Genomic DNA, 18,063 nt, shown 5'->3' with positions numbered 1-18,063 from the left:
GCCACATGCAGAGCACACCAGGGGGTTCTTACCCATAAGACTGTCCCCAGGAGCTGGGGATGGAGCAAAGCCGCCTTCAGCAGGGCTCAGGGCAGCTTGCCAGCTTTTGCCATGCTGCTGAGAAATGGTCTCAAGGTCCAGGAACACGAGGAAAGAACCTGTGCATTCACCTGGGGGCTGCCAGGGCTGCCTGTGGCCAGGACCGAGCTCTGTGGGCAGGGGGCAGTGAGGGGGCTGCAGAGCTCCCTGCTCCCCAGCACCCTTCCTCGTGTGGCTGCAGGCAGGGGCTGTGAGCCTCGCTCCGCTCTCGGTCCCAGCCTTGCTCCCCCCCAGGGCCAGGTTTCTGCAGCAGCAGTAATCATTCCTAGCGTGGGCTGCATTTGCCAGGGTTATTGCACCGTGGAGAGGACTTGGAGAAATCAGCCTGGAAATGAAGCCTATTATTGCTTCTTTTTAATACCCAGGAGCAAACGGCTTTGAAAATCCTGCTGGCTCAGGGCTGGTGGGTGCCTTGGTCGTCTCCTGCCCTGGCTGCGTGCCTGGTAGATCTTATTTTGCAGGGCAGGGCACGAGCTGTGGGACTAGAGGCATGTGCAGAGGGCAGGATGAGTGCGTTTCAGTGGCCCCGTGTGGCTGCACTCCATCCCTCACCCTGGTTCCCCAAAACTGGATGGCTGAGGACAAGCTGGGCATTATCCCTGGGGACCCAGCGGAGCTTGGGGCACATGAGGTTCCCGGGGACTGGGCATCACCTGGCTACATGTACCTGCTCGCGGTGGCTCCTTGCTGCCCATGAAATCTGAAAGCCAAAGTATCTCAGGAATGAAGGGGAAGATCTGCCAGCTTTACGAGTTCCATAATGAACTTGTAGCGAAGTCTTGGGAGAACTGACCCTGCCCTGTAACAGCCTCTGGGTGAGCAGCTGAGTGCCCAGCGCCAGGCAGAGCTGAGAGGAGATGAATTCTACATGGGCACGTGCTCCGTTGTGCAAACGGCCACAGAGCGTGTGCAAATTCAGTAAAGATCTCAGGATTTAATAAGACGAGTCTGACAGATGGAAAAGGTCAATATTGTTATTAAACACGGCAAGAGGTGAGGGTGGATGCTCTGGGCCCCACAGACTTGCCCTGTCCCATGGCTGGTGACTGCAGCTTGCTGCAGGATGGGGTGCTTGTGTGCAGCTCCATGACCTGTTCCTTCCCCACAGGCCATAGAGGAGCTCTTCCAGGCGCTGGATCTGGAGAAGAAAAGCGTGGCGATAGGACGCAGCCAGGTACGGTGGCCACCCGCTCCTCCTCCCTTGCTGTCAGGGTGTGCAGTGCAGCCAGCCCTGGGGCAGGCACTGCTGGCTGCCCGCAGCCTCCCGAGGTGGAGAAAAAACATTTCTGTGCTGCAGAGCTTCCCTCCGAGCCCCTGTGGGCTGGGAAACAAAGCCCTGCCAAAAAACGAAGCAGGAGACTCCTAATTTGATGGAATTACCTGGGTAAATTCTGTGCCTGGTTCCCAAATCCCAGCCCCTCCTGGCATTTCCGTACCTAACTACCTCTGATGTCTCATGGAGGTAAACGGGGCTTGGGAAGCTCCTGGTCTTTGGTGGTTTGGGTTAAAACTGGTCAGCTGCAGGTGCAGGAGTTGTCACAGCAACGGTGTTTGAACTTAAAATTGATAATCTCAGAGCAAAATTAATTTTGTATGCATGCTTGCCTTCAGCTCTCGGAGTCTATAAAGAAGGAATTCATGAAATGGTTCTGTGGAGCAAAATAACTTGCTTTTATCCTACATGGTGCAGTTTGCAATTATCTCTTCTATGAATCCCTTGTACTTAATCAATAGCACGATAGCAGCTCCAGTCACATCCTGTTATATAGGAGTTGGTTTTGCCATCACTTTGAGCATTGATTTTGTACTAGCTTCTAAAACTCACTGGCTTGTGAAGTTAATACAGACATTAATGAGGCAATCAAATAGGTGGTGAAGCAATCATAGCATTATCTCAAGAAAGTGAGCTTCCTTGGGATTGTTCTTTGATTCAATTTGGTGTCTCTGAAATGCAGCTCTTTAGGTGTGCCACCAGGTTCCCAAATGCAGTTCGTTTTATATCGAAGCTGCGTTATGCAAATGGCTCACGGGGTTTGGCAGTGGCTGCTCACACACCCCGAGAGCTTCGCCAGGCAACGACCGAGAAGCATCGTAGGCTCTGGGAGATCTGTAGCGGACTAAATTCAGTGGCATCAGCAAATCCGCGTTGTTTGTGCTGAGTTTCCAACAAGTTCAGATAAAGAAAATGACGTGGCTAGTTTTGTTTTTCCCGTTGTACACCGCCACCTTTGCTGTTATCTGTGTGCACGTGTGCACGTGTTGGGAACGGCGTCGCAGCAGAGGAACCGATGTCACCCACGCAGCACGTGGGAGAAGTGCCGTGTCCCAGAGGAAAAGCTTCGGGGGCTTGCAGCACCTTGCAGTGCTGGATGCTGATGTCAAAGCAGGGCAGAGAAGAGGCAGGGACGGAGAGAGCAAGGGCCAGTCCTGAAGGGTGCTGGGCAGCCAGGTCCCCCAGCCCTGTGCTCCGCTGCAACCGGCGGGGGTCTCGGAGCCCCTGCTGGGTGCACAAAGTCCTCTGCTTGCTGTTAGGTGTTCCTGAAGGCGGGCGTGATGCCCAGGCTGGAGAAGCAGCGCGATAAGCTGATAGCCCAGAAGATAATCCTCCTCCAGGCCGCCTGCAAGGGCTTCCTCAGCCGCCAGAAGTTCAAGAGGCTGAAGGTATCCATCCCCTGGGCTGTCACACCCCGTGCCCACCAAAACCCAGGCTCGGACCGCTGCCTGTGTGCAGTGCTGCTGTGCCACGGCCCAGGGCATCCCGGTGGGGCTGGGCACAGCCCTGGGAGCTCAGCAGGCTGCTCCTTTGATACCGTTCCCTGCCCTGATGCTGTCCCTTAGGGATCCGAGCCCCTCATCCCTGTGTCCCAGCCTGGCCCTTCCCCGTGCCTGCTGTGGCTCGGGGGGGTCACTGCTGGCTGTGTCCCCCGCAGGTCCAGCGCCTCGCTGCCCGCTGCATCCACAAGAACCTGCAGCTCTTCCAGGCCGTCAGGCACTGGCCCTGGTGGCAGCTCCTGAGCCGCGTGCGGCCCTTGCTCAGCGTCAGCCTGGCGGAGCAGCAGCTCCGGGCAAAAGAGGTAAGCACCACGTGGTGGGACAGGATGGAAGGGAGGGGATGGGGCAGGATGGGTGCGATGGGACAGGGTCGGGTGGGATGCTCTAGGAGCTCTGCCTCATGATCTCGGACAGCTTGCTGGGGCTGGGTCCGCTGAGCTGAGCGCCTGGAGATGATGGATGAGCTGAGCACCCAAGCTCGATGCAGGGGATTGTGCTCTGTGCTAGCAGCAGAGCTGTGCCTGCCTTCCACCTGGGATGGAAATGGTGCTGGGAGACCTCCCTGGGCATCTTCTGAAGGTTCAAACCCACCTGGTAGCCCCCAGGCCCCACTGCCCGCTCACCTCGGGTTTATCACATCTCTGCACAGCCCCGGCCATCCAAGCAGGGCAGCGCTGCCACGAGCGGCGATCCCAGCGGTTACGGCCGGGCTGCCTGAAAAGGACCCGCAGCGAACGCTGTGCCTCGGCAGTTGCTGCCTCTTATAGCCTGCCAGGGCTGCAGGAGCACTTGATGAGCAAGAGTCAGACGTTTGGATGCTTGTCCAAGCTTTTGAGGCTGGCTCCTTTCTCATGAAATGTGCTCTGTACGGAGACCAAAGCTGACATTCCCTCCAACGAAATTCGTGTCAGGAGCTGTAGTCCCAGCGATTTGCAGTGTGCAGCCTTCAAAGCTGCCTGGTAAATTTTCTTAATAAGGCAGCTATGTCTCTCCCACTTATTTTTAACAGAAAACAAGACATTCATAACTGAACTGAGGCTGCTGGAGCTCTCAGTGTGTGTTTCCTTGCAATCTTACCTAGGAGGAGCTGGCGGCGCTCAGAAGAAAGCTGGAGAAATCGGAGCAGTCCTGCAGCGAGCTCAGGCAGAACACGGAGAAGCTGGAAAGCAAGGTAGAGCTGAGAAGGTCCTCTGCAGCACCCCAGCTTTCTGGCATTGCGAGTTCAGACTTAGCAGGATGAATATAACCAACAATGCAGGTGCCAAATGCTGCTGCTGTCCGCACAGCTCAGGGAAATGCCGCAGGCTGGGCTCCCCAGCACCGGGTTGTCGGCATTCGGCTGGTGCCATGGTGGCTCTGGGCACGCTTTAGTGCTCCGTGAAGAGCTCTTTCTTGTTTCTAATTGACAAAATCATTACACAGCCATGGATTTCTTCCAGCCACACGTGTGAAAGGTGCTGGTTTGTCCATGTGTGAAGCCAGCAGCTCCTGGTGGAGGCGGGGTGGCTGTTCCTGGCGCAGTGGCATCCCTCGCTCCTCGTGGCTGCAGAAGTTGCTCAGGGGCTGTTTTTTAATGCTTCTGCAGCCGAGGGCTGTGGGGCTGCAGCAGGGGGGAGCAGTGCAGGAGGGGATCAGGAGCTGCCACCCCCCTGCTGTACCCCGAGCCCCATCCCAGCGTGTCCCGGGGGAACCCTTGGCACCTGGCACAGCCGCAGGCATCGGAACCTGAGGAGCAAAAGCCATCCCTTCTGCTGACAAAAGGCTATAATTAGAATAGGAAATCACGCCCAGATGTATCACGTTCTCATTATGCTCTCCAGGCAGCAGTCTTGGTGACCTCTGCAGCCACCAGAAGTGGCTCTGTTCAATGGGACGAATGCTGATAACGAGGGGAAAGTGCGCGGGAGAAACATCCCGCGTGTCTCAGGTTACGTTGCAGTGTAACAGCATCGGTCCCCTTTGGATTTACTTGTTTCTATGAGTTGAGGTGCAGTGCTCTGCTCAGCAACAGGAACAGCCCTCACCGAGTGCCCTCTTCTTCAAGGGGGAGCGGCTAACAATGATTTCTCTGTTGCTCTGCGTTAGAGATGCAATTGCACCCCTGGGGCTGGGGCTGCCATGGGAGGCTAACGCTTTGTGGCAGACCTAGAAAACACCAGCTCCCCAGGGAAAGCAAGCCTATTGTGTGTACTTACCCAAATTAAACTTGGGGGACCTCTGGAGAGCTCGTGTAGCATGCCTGCATTGTGAAATGCCTTAAAATGCTGTTGGATGCGGGGAAAAGAGCATTTGAAGCCTGCGGGTTTCCCCCTGCCCTGCCCCTCTCAGGGATGGACGTGCAGAGCTGGGCTAGCGGGGCAGGCCGTGCTCACGGCTGCTTGCAGAAAGTGCAGCTCATCCTCCCGATTAATAATTCACTCTTTTATTGGTGTGCTTTTTGTTTTGAGCAAAATTTAACGTTAATCAGCTGGAACAGTGCAAAAATCTGGTGAGCCACGCAGGCAGCGCAGTGCAGGCAGCGCTGAGCACACTTTGTTGGCTGTTGCCCTTTCCTCATCCGACGGCAGGGCTGGGTTCACACGGGTGGCACTGGACAGGGTGCACCCCATCTCCCCATCTCCCATCTCCCTGAAGGAGAGGCAGCAGCCAAGTGAGAGCTGTCAGGATGCCGGGTCAGTGGGCAGCGGGTGCCCCCCAGGCGGTGTGCCTGGTGCTGCCCAGCCCAGAGCCGTGTTGCCCCCCCCAGATCATCGACCTGACCATGGAGCTGTCGGACGAGCGGCACAAGGGCGATGTTGCCTGCCAGGTGTTGGACGGGGAGCGGGCAGAGAGGCTGCGGGGTGCTCGGGAGCTGCAGGAGCTGCAGGTAGGAGACCCCAGCACCACGATCCCGGCACAGTCTTGCTCTGCTCAAGTGCCCCAGGAGCGGGTTGAGCTGCTCCCTCCTTCCCCGGGCTTCCCCAGAACAAACACGACCAAGTGCAGAAGAAACTGGAGTCGGTGCAGAAGCAGCTGGAGGAGGCCCAGCAGCTGGTGCAGTTGCGTGAGATGAAGATCAGTGGCTCTGAAGGAGGTAGGGCGTCCCTCTGGGGCCATGCATGCTTCAGGGGGGCAGCCAGGGCCACGGGGACAGCGCTGCCACCCCAGTGGGGATGGGATGGGATGGGATGGGATGGGATGGGATGGGATGGGATGGGATGGAGCCCTGTCTGTGCCCCATGGGAGCCACGCTCGGCCCTGAGCAGTGGCACCCGGGGCTGTGTTTGCAGAGGACGCATGGCACGTGCGCTTTGACTGCGCGCAGACCGAGATCGCCTTCCTCCAGAAGCGGCTGGCGCAGCTGGAGGAGCGGCTGGGCGCCGAGCTCAGCGCCCGGACGGGGCTCGAGCAAAAGGCAAGTGCTGCCTGGCCAGCCCCAGCTCTCTGGGGGAATTTGGGGCTCTCAGGGTCATACCTCGGAGCAGGGCTGCTGCTGGGCTGGGTGTTGGGGGGCTGAGCCATGGGTCCTGATGCTGATGCAGCTCCTGGGTACGGGATGGGGTTGTGCTTGCATGACCTGTCGCACAAAGAGCTGTTAATGTGAAGAGATGGCAATTCCTGAGCATTGTGGTGAGGAGACAAAAAGGCAGTGTGCTTCCCTGGGCAGTGGCTGGGATCCCATAGGGGTAAGATAAAGAAATGAGAATTGTTCATGCTACATTAAAAAGTAATGAGAGAAGCCGCCCAGCCTTAGGATCTCGGGTAAAGCAAAACATCCCATTTACTTTCAGATAGTTAGTTTGGAATTACAGGCTTCATTACTGCAAGATTTTGCTTATTTAAAGTCATTCCTTAATGACCTCGTTCCCTGGCTGGCGAGAGCTCTGTGCCTCTCCCTGCCCTGCGCACCAGCCCCTAGGGGAAGCTCCCCTTCTGCACGGGAGCGTTTCATCCCAAAACAACCGCCTGGGGAAGAGGTGCCTTGGGGTGGGGGGGTCCAGCTCCAGCTCTGGTCGTGGTGCCAGCCCCGGGACCCACTCACGCACCTCTCCCGCAGCTGGGTGAGGCGCAGGCAGCGTGCAAGGCGGCTCAGGTGGCGGCGCAGCAGCTGCGGCGGCGCTGCAGGCGGCTGGCCTGCGAGCTGGAGGACGCGCGGGCGCTCGCTGAGAGCCAGCAGAGCCGCAACCACGAGCTGGAGAAGAGGCAGAAGAAGTAAGGCCGGTGGGAAGGGGATGGGGGGAGCACAGAAGGGCCAGGGGGGGTGGTGGTGGCGTGGCACCACGCAGAGGTGATGTGCGCTTCTGCGCCCAGGTTCGACCTGCAGCTGGCCCAGGCCCTGGGGGAGTCGGCGTTTGAGAGGAGCCTCCGGGAGAAGGTGACCCAGGAGAACTCCTCCCTCAGGTGGGAGATGGGCAAGCTCCAGCAGAGCCTGGAGGTAAGCAGGGGATGGCCCACTTGCTTCGCATCCCAGTCCAGGAGCAGCTCGCAGAGCAAGGCCATCCTCTTTGCAATCACAGCAGAGGCAAAGCCAGCAACGTGACTCTGGTCTCTTTTAGCACAGCTATGGGAGGCACCTGATGCCTTTAATAACATTATCCTCTGCTAGGAGAGGCTGTCATGTCTCACAAGCCCCATCCCATGGGGCTGGGGGGCTGTGAGGCCACCCCGGGCAGCACAAGTCGCAGCCCAGGGGTGAGGAAAGCGACACCAGGAGCAAAACGGAGAGGGAAGGGGTTGCGCAGAGAGCTGGGGAGGTCGGGGCTGCCCGCTGCTGGCCGGGCTGTTCCTGATGCCACAGCTGGAAACGGTCGGGGTTTTGAGAGTGGTGCATGTGTGAGCCCCCACCCTGTGTGCTGAGCCCCCCTGTGCTGACCCCCGCTCTGCCCCCGAGCAGCAGAAGCAGGCGGAGGGGGCCAGCCTGGAGCAGCGGGCGACACAGCTGGCCACCAGGCTGCAGGAGCTCAGCGCCCCCGGTGCCCCGGATGCCCGTGCCGTGCCCGCGCTCCGGCAGCAGCTCTGGGACCTGGAGGCCAGCGCCGCCGAGCAGCAGAAGGAGCTGGAGCGGCAAACGGCCGCCGTCGATCACCTGGAGCAGGTAACGCGGCCCCTATCCGGGCTCGATGTGCCGGGGATGTTTCTCCCCACGCGGGTGGGTCGAGCTGGAGCTCCGGAGTGGGGTGCGACCGCGGGCGTGCTCGCCTTTGGGCCTTTCAGCTCCACCAGCGGCTGGAACTGGAGATAGAGCGGATGAAGCAGATCCACCAGAAGGAGCTGGAGGACAAGGACGAGGAGCTGGAGGACGTGCGGCAGTCCTGCCAAAGGAGGGTAGGTTGGTGCTGGGGGGCTCAGGGGGCTCCCTCCTCCCAGGTGAGCAGTGATTGCTGCTTTCCCAGCCCGGCACCAGCCCAGGATGCAGAACCAGGGGCTGGGGCAGCCGGGATCCCCCACGCTGCAGATGGAGCAGGGCCCCGTGGGACGCAGCGCACGCAGGCACCACGTTCCCTGTGAGCAACACCAGCATCACACCAAGGGCACCTCCTGCTGACAGCCAGGGCTTTGTGTTCTGTGATAATGAACAGAAAATAGCCTTTTGACAAGGTCTGAGAAAGCTGCTAGTTCGGCAGCTCGCAAACATGCATTCTGATTTCTCTGAAATCCCCGGGGTGTCAGATTCGGGGCTGCCGTGCTGTGTGGCAGCAGCCAGTTCCCATTAGGCCTGGGGCGTACCTGGCTGTCGATAGCAAATTAATGTCGCTGAGGCTTAATGAAGCAGTCCGTGGGGTTTTGCATGTGCTATTTTAGGCGGGCAGAACAAGTCGGGAGGCAAATGAGGCGATCTCTGCTCCTGTGAGCACGTAGGTGTCACCAGCCCCGAAGCCTGGCGGGGCTGTGCTGCTGCGTGGGGCTGCGGCTGGCTGCGATTGCCCCTGGTCTGCTGGGCACTGCCCTCGCTGTGGTTCCTGTGCTTACCTCTGCCCCTCTTCAGCTTTCACTGGAGCTCCAGGCTGTGCATTGCACAGGGCTCCTCTCCGGGGTCACCTCTGCCCTTCCCCTCGGACTTTTAATCGCCCTGTGCAGGGGGCAAGTTATTGCCAGCATCGTTAAGGGAGAGGGGGAGCCCTCGGGGCTGCTCGTGGCTGACAGGGTGTCACTCACCCTTCCTCTGCCTTCCCCTGCATGGCCTGACTATTATTTTCCAAACGAGTAAATGGCCAAGACTCCCTGGAGAGCAGTCACTGTTCCCTGCTCCCGCTCCCTTTCTGCACGCTGCTCTGACCCGGCCTGGGGCCCTCTCCCCGCACAGCTCCGCCAGCTGGAGATGCAGTTGGAGCAGGAGTACGAGGAGAAGCAGACGGTGCTGCATGAGAAGCAGGACCTGGAAGGGCTGGTCGGCACCCTGTGTGAGCAGGTAAGGACGAGGCCGGGCTGCTGCTTTCGCCAGAGTCAAGCTAAGCAGAACTAGTGCTGGAGCAGCTCCATCTGCCCAGAAAAACAGCTTATCAGAGTCTGCTATTTGCAGAGGAATTCTGCCCCAGACGCATTTGTTGAACAAATCCCTTTTCACTCTCTAATGTGTCCGTGGCAGTGATTGAAGTGAATGTAATGGGAAAAGCGCACACAGCTGCTGCACGATAAATTAGAAAGCAAGGGACCGAGCGCGGCTCCATGGAACAGCATTTACCAGCTTGGGCATCGCCTGGCATCGCTGAGCAGCTGGGCTGGAAGTGTCTGGGGACAGGCAGTGCTTGGGGACGGGGACGGGGACAGGGTCAGCGCTGCCCTCTTGCTGCTCCTGCCCCTGCAGGGGCTCCCTGGGGCTGGTTTCGTGCAGGTGTCCCCTCTCTGTGCTGCGTCGTGAGCCACGTTGCACGTGCAGAGGAGGAGCTGGTTGTGCGGAGCTGGAGTGATGAAATGTGTCTGCTGGCCACTGGCACAGGTGGGCTGGGTGCCACCAAGTCTGGTGCCTGCAGGTGTTCAATAAAAGGGGGAACTTGGGGCTGAAACGAGCAGGGCACTCCCTGCAAACACCATGCGGTGTGACGGGGCCCGGCCGTAACGTCCCACTGATCCTGAGCTTGTAAAATGTTATGGGAGGTGCCGCAATAAATCTTGCAGCAGGGCACATTGCTGCTGCTGCTCCGTGCAGCGCATTTCTCTTGCTCGGTAGAGCAAAACTGAGCTGAGTGAGGAGGAAGCAGAACCCTGCAGTGGGAAGCTGGAGCAGAGCGTGGGGCTCGGGACGCACACATCACTGCCCCTGCAGCCCCCCCGTGTCCTGCAAAGGGAAGGGGAGAGGGAAGAGAAACCCTGGGTGTTGCTGGAGTGTACGTGGAATATAACCAGCGCCTGGAAAGCAGCTATTGGATTAAGCCCCTGCCTTGTAACTTCAAAAAGCAGCAGGCTGGAATGGTGGCAGGCCGAGGCAGAGGCTGGGGTGCCTGCTGTGCCCATTTACAATACAAAATCCATCGCCTGCAATGGCAGCAGACACTGAGCTATGCAGAAAACGATGCTGAACGGCGTCCAAGATATGGTCTATAGGGATGGCAGGGATAAAAGCAAATCTGCTCTGCTGTAGTGTTATTATAAATACTGCCTGACTTACAGCGGACAGTATGCTTCAGAGCAGTTTATTAAAAAAGGGAAAAAAAAAGCTGTCCCAGAAAACTAATTAAGGAAATGGAGATGTCAACGATTGCGGGTTTCTGCAAATGCCAGCCAGCTCGGAAACAGGCTGCAAGGTCAAATCCGCACAATTAATTTTAGCCAGTGAACATAAAATAGGAGAACAGGTCTGAAGCGAGAGGAGCTGTGGAACAGAGTAAATGGAAAATGCTCCCACACTTCAATTAGTCTGAAATCAAGCACTGAAACCATGTCCTTGCTTGTTTGGTGTTTTTCTGATTCTTTTATCCTTGTAACCATGGTTGCTCTCTGTTTGAGGGGGGAACGTGGAGGGTTGTTTTTTGTGTTTTTTTTTTTAAGGTGCTTCCTTCTTTCCTTTAAACGGCTTCCGAGTGATGCAGTGACACTGCATTGCCGGGCAATGAGCCTCGGAAATAACCCAGCAGTTATTTTCTGCTGGCACTGCTGGAGATGCACGCACGAGGAGCCGCTGCCTCCCCCCCCGAAGGCTGCAGCATCGGTTACGCACCTCCGCGGCTGACGGAGGCTCCAGATGCTTTGCGTTAGCGAGGTGTAAATAATTCCTGATGAAGCCTTCCCCACCAGCATGTGGTGGTTTTTTCCCCTTCCCCTGTGGGCTGACTTCCTCATGCCTTCGTCATTGTTTCTCCCACCTACCATTTTCCCCGTAGTTGCAGGTTTTTTTTTTTTTTCTGTCTTTGTTTCCCTCATGCAGGGACTTTCACCTTTCTCTGCAGCAGCTCTTAGCACACTCCGGGGTCTTCCTCCTCCAGATCCACGGCTGCTGGGGCTGTGGGGTGGGAGGAGCGGCCACGGTGCAACCCTGCTGCTGGCTGTGCTCCCAGCACGGCCACATTTTGGGCTGCTGCCACCGCAGCCTGGCCACATGAAGAGCCCTGGCGCTCAGTGGCTGTGGGGACAGGGCGCTGGTGCTCTGGGGACATGCGGCTCCTGGAGGATGGGGCAAGCAAACGCCTTCAGAGGAACAACTTTCTGGTAGAAAAAATGTGGTGTTTTCCTGTAACCTGACAGTGCTGGTGTTTGGGTAATTTATTTTCTTCCTTGTATTGAAGTATTATTTGATAAAGATGGAAAACTGCCCCATTTACACGTAGATATTTAATATCCTTGCAAAATGGATTACCCAAATCCCTCCTGGTTCCCAACCTGGTGCTTTAGGAAGTTTTATTACGTGGGGCAGGCCTGAGGGTGGCTCTGGCTGGGGACTGAAGCCCTGGCACCGCAGGGCTCACCCTCAGGCTGCTCCTCTCCCTCCAGATCGGCCACCGTGACCTTGACGTGGAGAAGCGGCTGCGGCGAGACCTGCGGCGGACGCGCGCGCTGCTGGCCGATGCGCAGCTGCTGCTGGCTGCCCCCACGGAGCCCGGTGCCGCCAGCGCTGCCGAGCTGGAGCGGCTGCACAGGCAGGTAGGCACCGGGGAGGATTCCAGAGGCACCAGGACACCCGATCATCGCTGTCCCCTGAGCACATCCCCGCGGTGCCGCGGGTGGTGTTTGACCAAAGCCTGCGTACCACGTGGGGATGCCGTCCCAATGCCAAGCTGAGTGTGCAGGTGGGGTGGGCTGGGAGGTGTGAGTGAGCATGACCTCTCCTCCTGGCTTTCACCAGATCCACTATGGAAAAGAGGCAGCAAAGTGGCCCCAGTGTTGGTCAGGGCTGCCCTGTGCTGTCCCTCGCCCCCATGGTGAGCAGTGCAGAGCTTTTGCTCACAGCAGCCCCGGCCCCTCTGGGGATGTCACTGTTGTACCTCGACCCAGGTGAAGCTGGGGCAGATCTCGGGGACCACAGCAGCTCAGGCAAGCAGTGACCTGTGGCACTGTGCACACTCTGTGCTGCCGCGAGGAGTGCCCCTTGTGCCGCCAGGGTCGCCTTGCAGGGAGCACAGCTCTGTAATTAAGCCAACAGCGGTTAAGTATTTTTTCCTTTTCTTAGGCAGCCCTGTTAATTACCTTCTGTTCAGCATGCTTTCTGTCTTCTCACACCGTGATCCGGAGGCCCTGTTTGCAGGACGTGTTGCCATAGAAATGGCTGTAAGGAGGCACAAGCTGCCAGAGCAGGGACCGTGGCTCCCGTGCCAGGCTTTAGGCACGGACACCGCGGGTCCCGTGCTGGGGCAAGCAGGGGGGGCACTGCTGTGCCCTGCGCAGGACGGACAGACACACGGCTGTGGTGCAGCCCGGGAGGAGGTGGCACAGAAGTCCTCATGCCCTCGGTGACGGCAGGGCAGGCGGCGCTCGCCGGCCACGGGCTGGCACGTGCAGAGCGCCAGGGCTGAGCTACTGACGCCAGTCCTCCGAAACCGCACGGCAATTAATCTCCATTGTGCATTACCCCTGGAAACAAACTAATCGGGAGGCATGAGCGATTCCAACAAGACACGAATATAATTGAGATAATAGTTCTGCATAAATAACAGCTGTGAGCTGCAGCTGTTCCCACCTGCACCGGGGAGACGTGGAAGGTGAGCTGGGCGCTGGGGCTGCTGCCGTGCCCACGCCTGTGCTGCTGACCGGGACAGCAGGGGCAGGGGGTGGCCACGACCAGGGCACGTCCCTTGCTTGAACTCATGAGTTCTCTCTCAGTCACTACTGAGCTGTTTTGCCCGTTGTAACACTCCACTTAACAACGAAGCCCTCAGTATTTCCCAAATCCCACTCCAGATTTGGATGTGATGCGCAGCCCCTGCCTTGCCCTCCCCTGTGCCCTCAGCTGGGCGATTTGTCACCCTCTGACCCGGCGCAGCACCCAGCGCCAGGGCTGCCTGGTGCCGAGGGCACCCATCTGCTGCCAGCTCCAGCTCCCAGGGCATCACTGGCCCCGTCTGCTGCTGTGGCACCTCGCAGGCCGTGTGCTGTCCCTGCCTGGTGGCACCTGCCCCACTGCCTTGTGCATTTGGGGAGCGTGGCGGAGAGCCTCGGTACTGGGAGCCTCTCGTGTCTGTGATGCTGCCAAGGCTCCGCATGCATTACCAGTGCCTCATGATTATGCCGTCCCTTACATCTAAATGCTTCCTAATGGCATTCATGATGAGGTTCTCAGAATCCGATACATCCTACCACCAGCCCACAAAGCTCTGCAAGAACGAAAATGTCGCTAAAATGCTACATTTCCGTTAATCAAAACCCATATGGTCTGAAAGTAGAGCATTGTTTCTTAATAAGTCTGAAGCACCCATTTTACGCAGGTATTTAACAGATGGCGTAGCACAGCAAACTAATGTTGTTCCATTCATACATTATGCATTTTGGGGAGAGTTTCAGTTTATTCTTCCCAAGTGGGAAAATTCCATTGCATGAAGTGAAAGAGAAGCTGGTATTCAATGGGAGGCCCAGAGATGAGTTTCTCTCTGATTAAACTGTCCGGAGCGTTTGTGGAATCAGGGCAGGGGAATGACCAGGTCCAGGGAAAAGCTGGAAAAATGTGGGAAAGCCCTGGGTGCAGAGCTGCTGTGTGAGCTGAGCGCCTGGTGGCACTGGGGGCTCGGGGTGGCAGGGGGCTACGATGCGCCTGCTGTCCCACGCTGTGGGATTTCCCTGTGCTCGCCACGTGGTGACACAGGGCATGGTCTCAGGCGTTTCTGTTTGCTGAAGCACTTAGGGCCATGCTGCTGGTTGTTTTTGGTCTTCCCGTGGCGAGCTCGAGGGCAGAGTGCTGCAGGACACGTGTGTGCAGGATGTGAATGAGAGAATGAAATTCCTGCAGGAGGGGAGCTGGGGGCAGGTGCTGTTGTTGGCCTCGGGGCTCCTTTTGTGGCACAAGCTAGCATTCCCTGGAAATCTCTGACTGTTAATGTCTCCTAGAAGCTGTCGTTTGGGTAATTTCAGTCCCTGCCTCCCGAGCTTTATGCAAAACACAAGTCTCGCCCCAGACTGTTGAGGGAAGTGAACTGAGGGTTGCTCCAGAACTTCATAATCTTCCCGTTTATTTATTTATTTATTTATTTTTAAGGGAGGGAATAGCAAAAGACAGGTGAAACATTCCCTGAGAAAATGGCTTAAAATTGTGGCAGCGTCCTCAGCTGCACTTGAGCCCTGCATTCCCTGGACAAACGGGGAGCAGGCAGGGGAAGCGAGCAGCAGGCGGAGGGGTTGAGTTTCCCTTCTGATAAACAAAAGGAACCTGAGTGAGCAAGGCAAGGAACTGCATGTTCAGGTACAACCCACGTAAGTTCCTCCGTCTCAGCGGTGTGTTTGGGGGATGATGCTGCATCTTCCAGCTGTTTCCAGCCCACTTAAGATCATTGTAGTTTTAACGGCTGAGCTATAAAAACCGAGAGCAAGTTCGCATTCATAAATGTGGCATTTCGTGTGTATTTGCAAATGCAATTTATGCTATGTGAAAAGCCCATTTGAAAACTCCCAGTCGTGAATTGCTCTAATCAGGAATTACATGTAATTCACATAATTTTGCAAATTAATGATCCCAGCTCTACCCTGCCAAGGCGGAGGGGGTGTGCGGTGCGTGCCCTACCCGCATGAAGGGTGCCTGCGTGCGGCCGGGCGCTCGGGGAGCTCTTCTCTCGCAGCACTGCGGCTGCTGCCTGGGGAAAGTTTCCATTGTAAAGCAGAACCGGGCAATCTGAGCAGCAGCACAGATCTTAAAAGGCTGAATTTTGGTGTGTGCGAGCAGGGGACACGCTCTGGGGGATGCAGTGCAAACAGGCAGGGTTTCGGCACGCACCGAGGGTTTGTGCAATCATCACCTCCCCCTGTCACAGCTGGAGGAGAGCGAGGCGAGGTGTGCGGAGGCCCAGAGGTGCCAGCAGGCGACAGCCCTGCAGCTGGAGAACCTGCACGCGGAGCTGGAGACCCTCAGCAGAAACAAGACCCTGGTGCGTGGGGCAGGGCAGCGGCGCGGTCCCAACCCCGCGGGATGCCTGGTAGCAATAACCCCAAATCACCCGGCCTCCTTGGTGAAGAGCCCCCGGGCCCCTTAATGGGTGGATAAAAGGGCTAAAATCACGCAGCATCCCCTCATCTCCCCCTGCAGCTCCACTGGGTTGGGGGAGCCGGGCAGGGGGTGTCGCGGACCCCCCAGTGGGGTGTGTTTTGAGGTGGGTCCCCCCCACGACTCGAGGCTCTGCTCTGCTCCCGCAGGTGGACGAGCAGCTGTCCCAGCTGCAGCACGAGAGAGCCGACCTCCTGCGGCGTGTCGACGAGGACCAGGAGGATCTGAACGAGCTCATGGCGAAGCACAAGGCCCTGATCGCACAGGTAGGAGCTGCTGGGGGTGGGTGCTCTGCAGCATCCCCCTCCCCGGCAGGGAAAATCCCGCAGCGTGGCTCAAAGCAAATGCCTGTGGGGGCTTCAGGAACCAGATGCTGGGGTGGGAGGAAGGGGTGGCTCACAGCCCTATCTCCTCTCACCCCCGTTTTGACTCTGTTCAAGTTGCTTGGCTGTAGTTTCAGTAGCCAGGAAACCCTGGAGCATCGCTCTCTGGATCTTTTTCTATTCTTTCTTTGCCATTTTCTCATGCAGAGCTTAAAAAGTGCTGACAGACAGCCCTGTGGCTCTCTGCATAACACTCAGACTCAGGCAGGCTCTCCCAAAGGGTTGTAAGTGGAGCTGAGGGACCCCAAGGCTCCCGGGGGGGCAGCTGTGGGGTCAGGCTGGCGAGGCTGAGAGTGCACAGCCTGGTACCCTGCAGGGCTGCTACGGAGCTGGGGAACGGGGTCTGGAAGCACCTTGAGGGCAGAAATGGGCTAGACAAGAGGGTGCTGGCCTGACCTGCAGTATTTGCTCTGAAAATGAGGGTAGAGGCATTCAGGCAGGGCTGTGCAGGGAGGTGGCATGAGTGTGCCTGCAACACCTCAGTGCCTGCGCGCTGCTCCAGGCCCTGGGGCTGCTTCCAGCACTGGGCTCTTTGTTTCCCCAGTCTGCAACAGATATCGCACAGATCCAGGAGCTACAGACGCAGGTGGAGGATGCAAAGAAGGAAAAGCAGAGCCTCCAGGAGAAGGTAATTCCTCCCCAGCCATCCCGCACTGAGCTCAGCAGCGAGATCCCTGTGCCCAGCATGGCACCAGGCAGTGGGATGCCATCCCCATGTCCACAGTCAGACCAAGTCACAAAGCAATTTCTCCTCCATAAAACAGGCCGGTTTCTCTTCTCTTGCTAATGCCCTGTGTGTGCCCTGCAAGGTGCAGGAGCCGCTGCCTGCCTGCTGCAGCCCTGGGGCTGGGGCACGCACGTGTGCTGGGGCTGCACGGCTCTGCCAGCCACTGCCTGGGGGTGGAGAAGGTTTTCCCCTGTGTGGCTCTCAGGACAGGGACCTTCAGCTCCTCCGTGGGGCTGGGGGAGAAGCGGGCTTGTGGCCAGGGCTGCCCTGGGGTGGCATGGTTGGGTGCTGCTCTGCCTCAGCGCTGCGGCTGCCCCGCTGTCCTGGAGCACATGCATTAATTTTCAACACATGGGTAATCCCATTAAGTTAAGTGCTTTATTGGAGCGTGGCTAAGCTGCCCAGGAATCGGAGATAGCACTCGCTCACTCCGAGGCAGAGAGTATTGTGCTGTAAAGATAGGCCAGATAACAGATGACAAATTCCCCTGGTTCTAGGTCAAATATAAAATCTGAACCAAGCTTGTTCAAGGGCTGCTAAAAGGAGGGCAGCTTGCCTAGGAGATCTCGGTGTAACGGCTGGAGAAAAAACTCAGTACAGGCAGCTTTGCACATAAATTGTGAATTTTTATGCCTGCTGTCCTCAAAGAATTTGCTGAGAAGAGAAAAGCAAAAGAAACCCAGACGAGCGCCATCCTGCTGGAACATTTTTCTTTCAAAAGTGCATGCTAGTGTCATGCATTTATTGCACAGTACGAGCACAAGGGAATCCTTCAGGGATCTTCAGGCAATATTTTCCCGACGTGCCTGGCCGCGCACGCCAGGTCCCAGGCATTCATTTTGTATTTAGAGGGGAGCTGGGGGGTGGCCGCAGAGGTCTCGGTGTGGGTAACGTTGAGGGGAGGGGACGGGCACGGTGCCGGCAGGGGTGGTTTTGACGCGTGTCCCCCCAGCTGCGGGCGGCGCAGGCGAGCGCAGCGCGCTTGGAGCAGCGCCCGGCCGAGCGCGCGGTCATCAGCCGGCAGGAGGCCCACATCCGCGACCTGGAGAGCCGCCTGGACTGCCAGGCCGTGCAGATGAAGCGTTTCGAGGTACGGCCGGGCACGGGGCCCCGGGGGACGTGGTTCAGCACGAGAGGTGGACGCGGTGACACCCGCACCGGGAAGGGGCGAGGGGACGGCGGTGCTCGTAGCTGGGGTCTTGGCTCATCCTGCCCCGCGCTCTGTGCTTGCTGAGGGCCCGCAGGTTTCGTGCTGCTGTCAGTGTTCATACCTGCTGTGGTGTTTATTAAAAAGGAACACTGGTCCTGTGCTATAAACACCCGGAGGAGAATATAGCCCCTGCCTCCAGATGTCATCCCAGCACCCTCCTGACAGCCACCCCCTGCCCTGAGCACCAGGCGGACCCCAGGGCATCAGGCTCTGTCCAAAAATTTCACTGTGCCCATAAATCAGTGTGGGTGCTGGCACCCCAGGAGGTGGTTTTGCT

At 57.8% G+C, this 18,063-nt stretch overlaps 1 protein-coding gene across 1 annotated transcript in view; it reads left to right on the top strand.

Moving 5' to 3' along the window:
• Nucleotides 1-18,063, top strand: part of MYO18B (myosin XVIIIB) — a 55,601-nt gene that overhangs the window by 19,609 nt on the left and 17,929 nt on the right. Inside the window, exons 21-37 of the mRNA XM_032199046.1 lie at nt 1,208-1,273; nt 2,632-2,760; nt 3,030-3,173; nt 3,953-4,042; nt 5,618-5,737; nt 5,836-5,944; nt 6,141-6,265; nt 6,908-7,062; nt 7,162-7,285; nt 7,745-7,945; nt 8,065-8,175; nt 9,155-9,259; nt 11,776-11,925; nt 15,237-15,350; nt 15,616-15,732; nt 16,394-16,477; nt 17,529-17,666. Of these exons, the coding sequence (XP_032054937.1) occupies nt 1,208-1,273; nt 2,632-2,760; nt 3,030-3,173; nt 3,953-4,042; nt 5,618-5,737; nt 5,836-5,944; nt 6,141-6,265; nt 6,908-7,062; nt 7,162-7,285; nt 7,745-7,945; nt 8,065-8,175; nt 9,155-9,259; nt 11,776-11,925; nt 15,237-15,350; nt 15,616-15,732; nt 16,394-16,477; nt 17,529-17,666 (2,082 nt within the window). The remainder of the gene's footprint in view (nt 1-1,207; nt 1,274-2,631; nt 2,761-3,029; nt 3,174-3,952; nt 4,043-5,617; nt 5,738-5,835; nt 5,945-6,140; nt 6,266-6,907; nt 7,063-7,161; nt 7,286-7,744; nt 7,946-8,064; nt 8,176-9,154; nt 9,260-11,775; nt 11,926-15,236; nt 15,351-15,615; nt 15,733-16,393; nt 16,478-17,528; nt 17,667-18,063) is intronic.

This window comes from Aythya fuligula, chromosome 17 (assembly GCF_009819795.1).
Source record: "Aythya fuligula isolate bAytFul2 chromosome 17, bAytFul2.pri, whole genome shotgun sequence".
Lineage (NCBI taxonomy): Eukaryota > Metazoa > Chordata > Aves > Anseriformes > Anatidae > Aythya > Aythya fuligula.
Note: the sequence above shows the minus strand (reverse complement) of the source record. Positions and strands in the feature narration are given on the sequence as shown.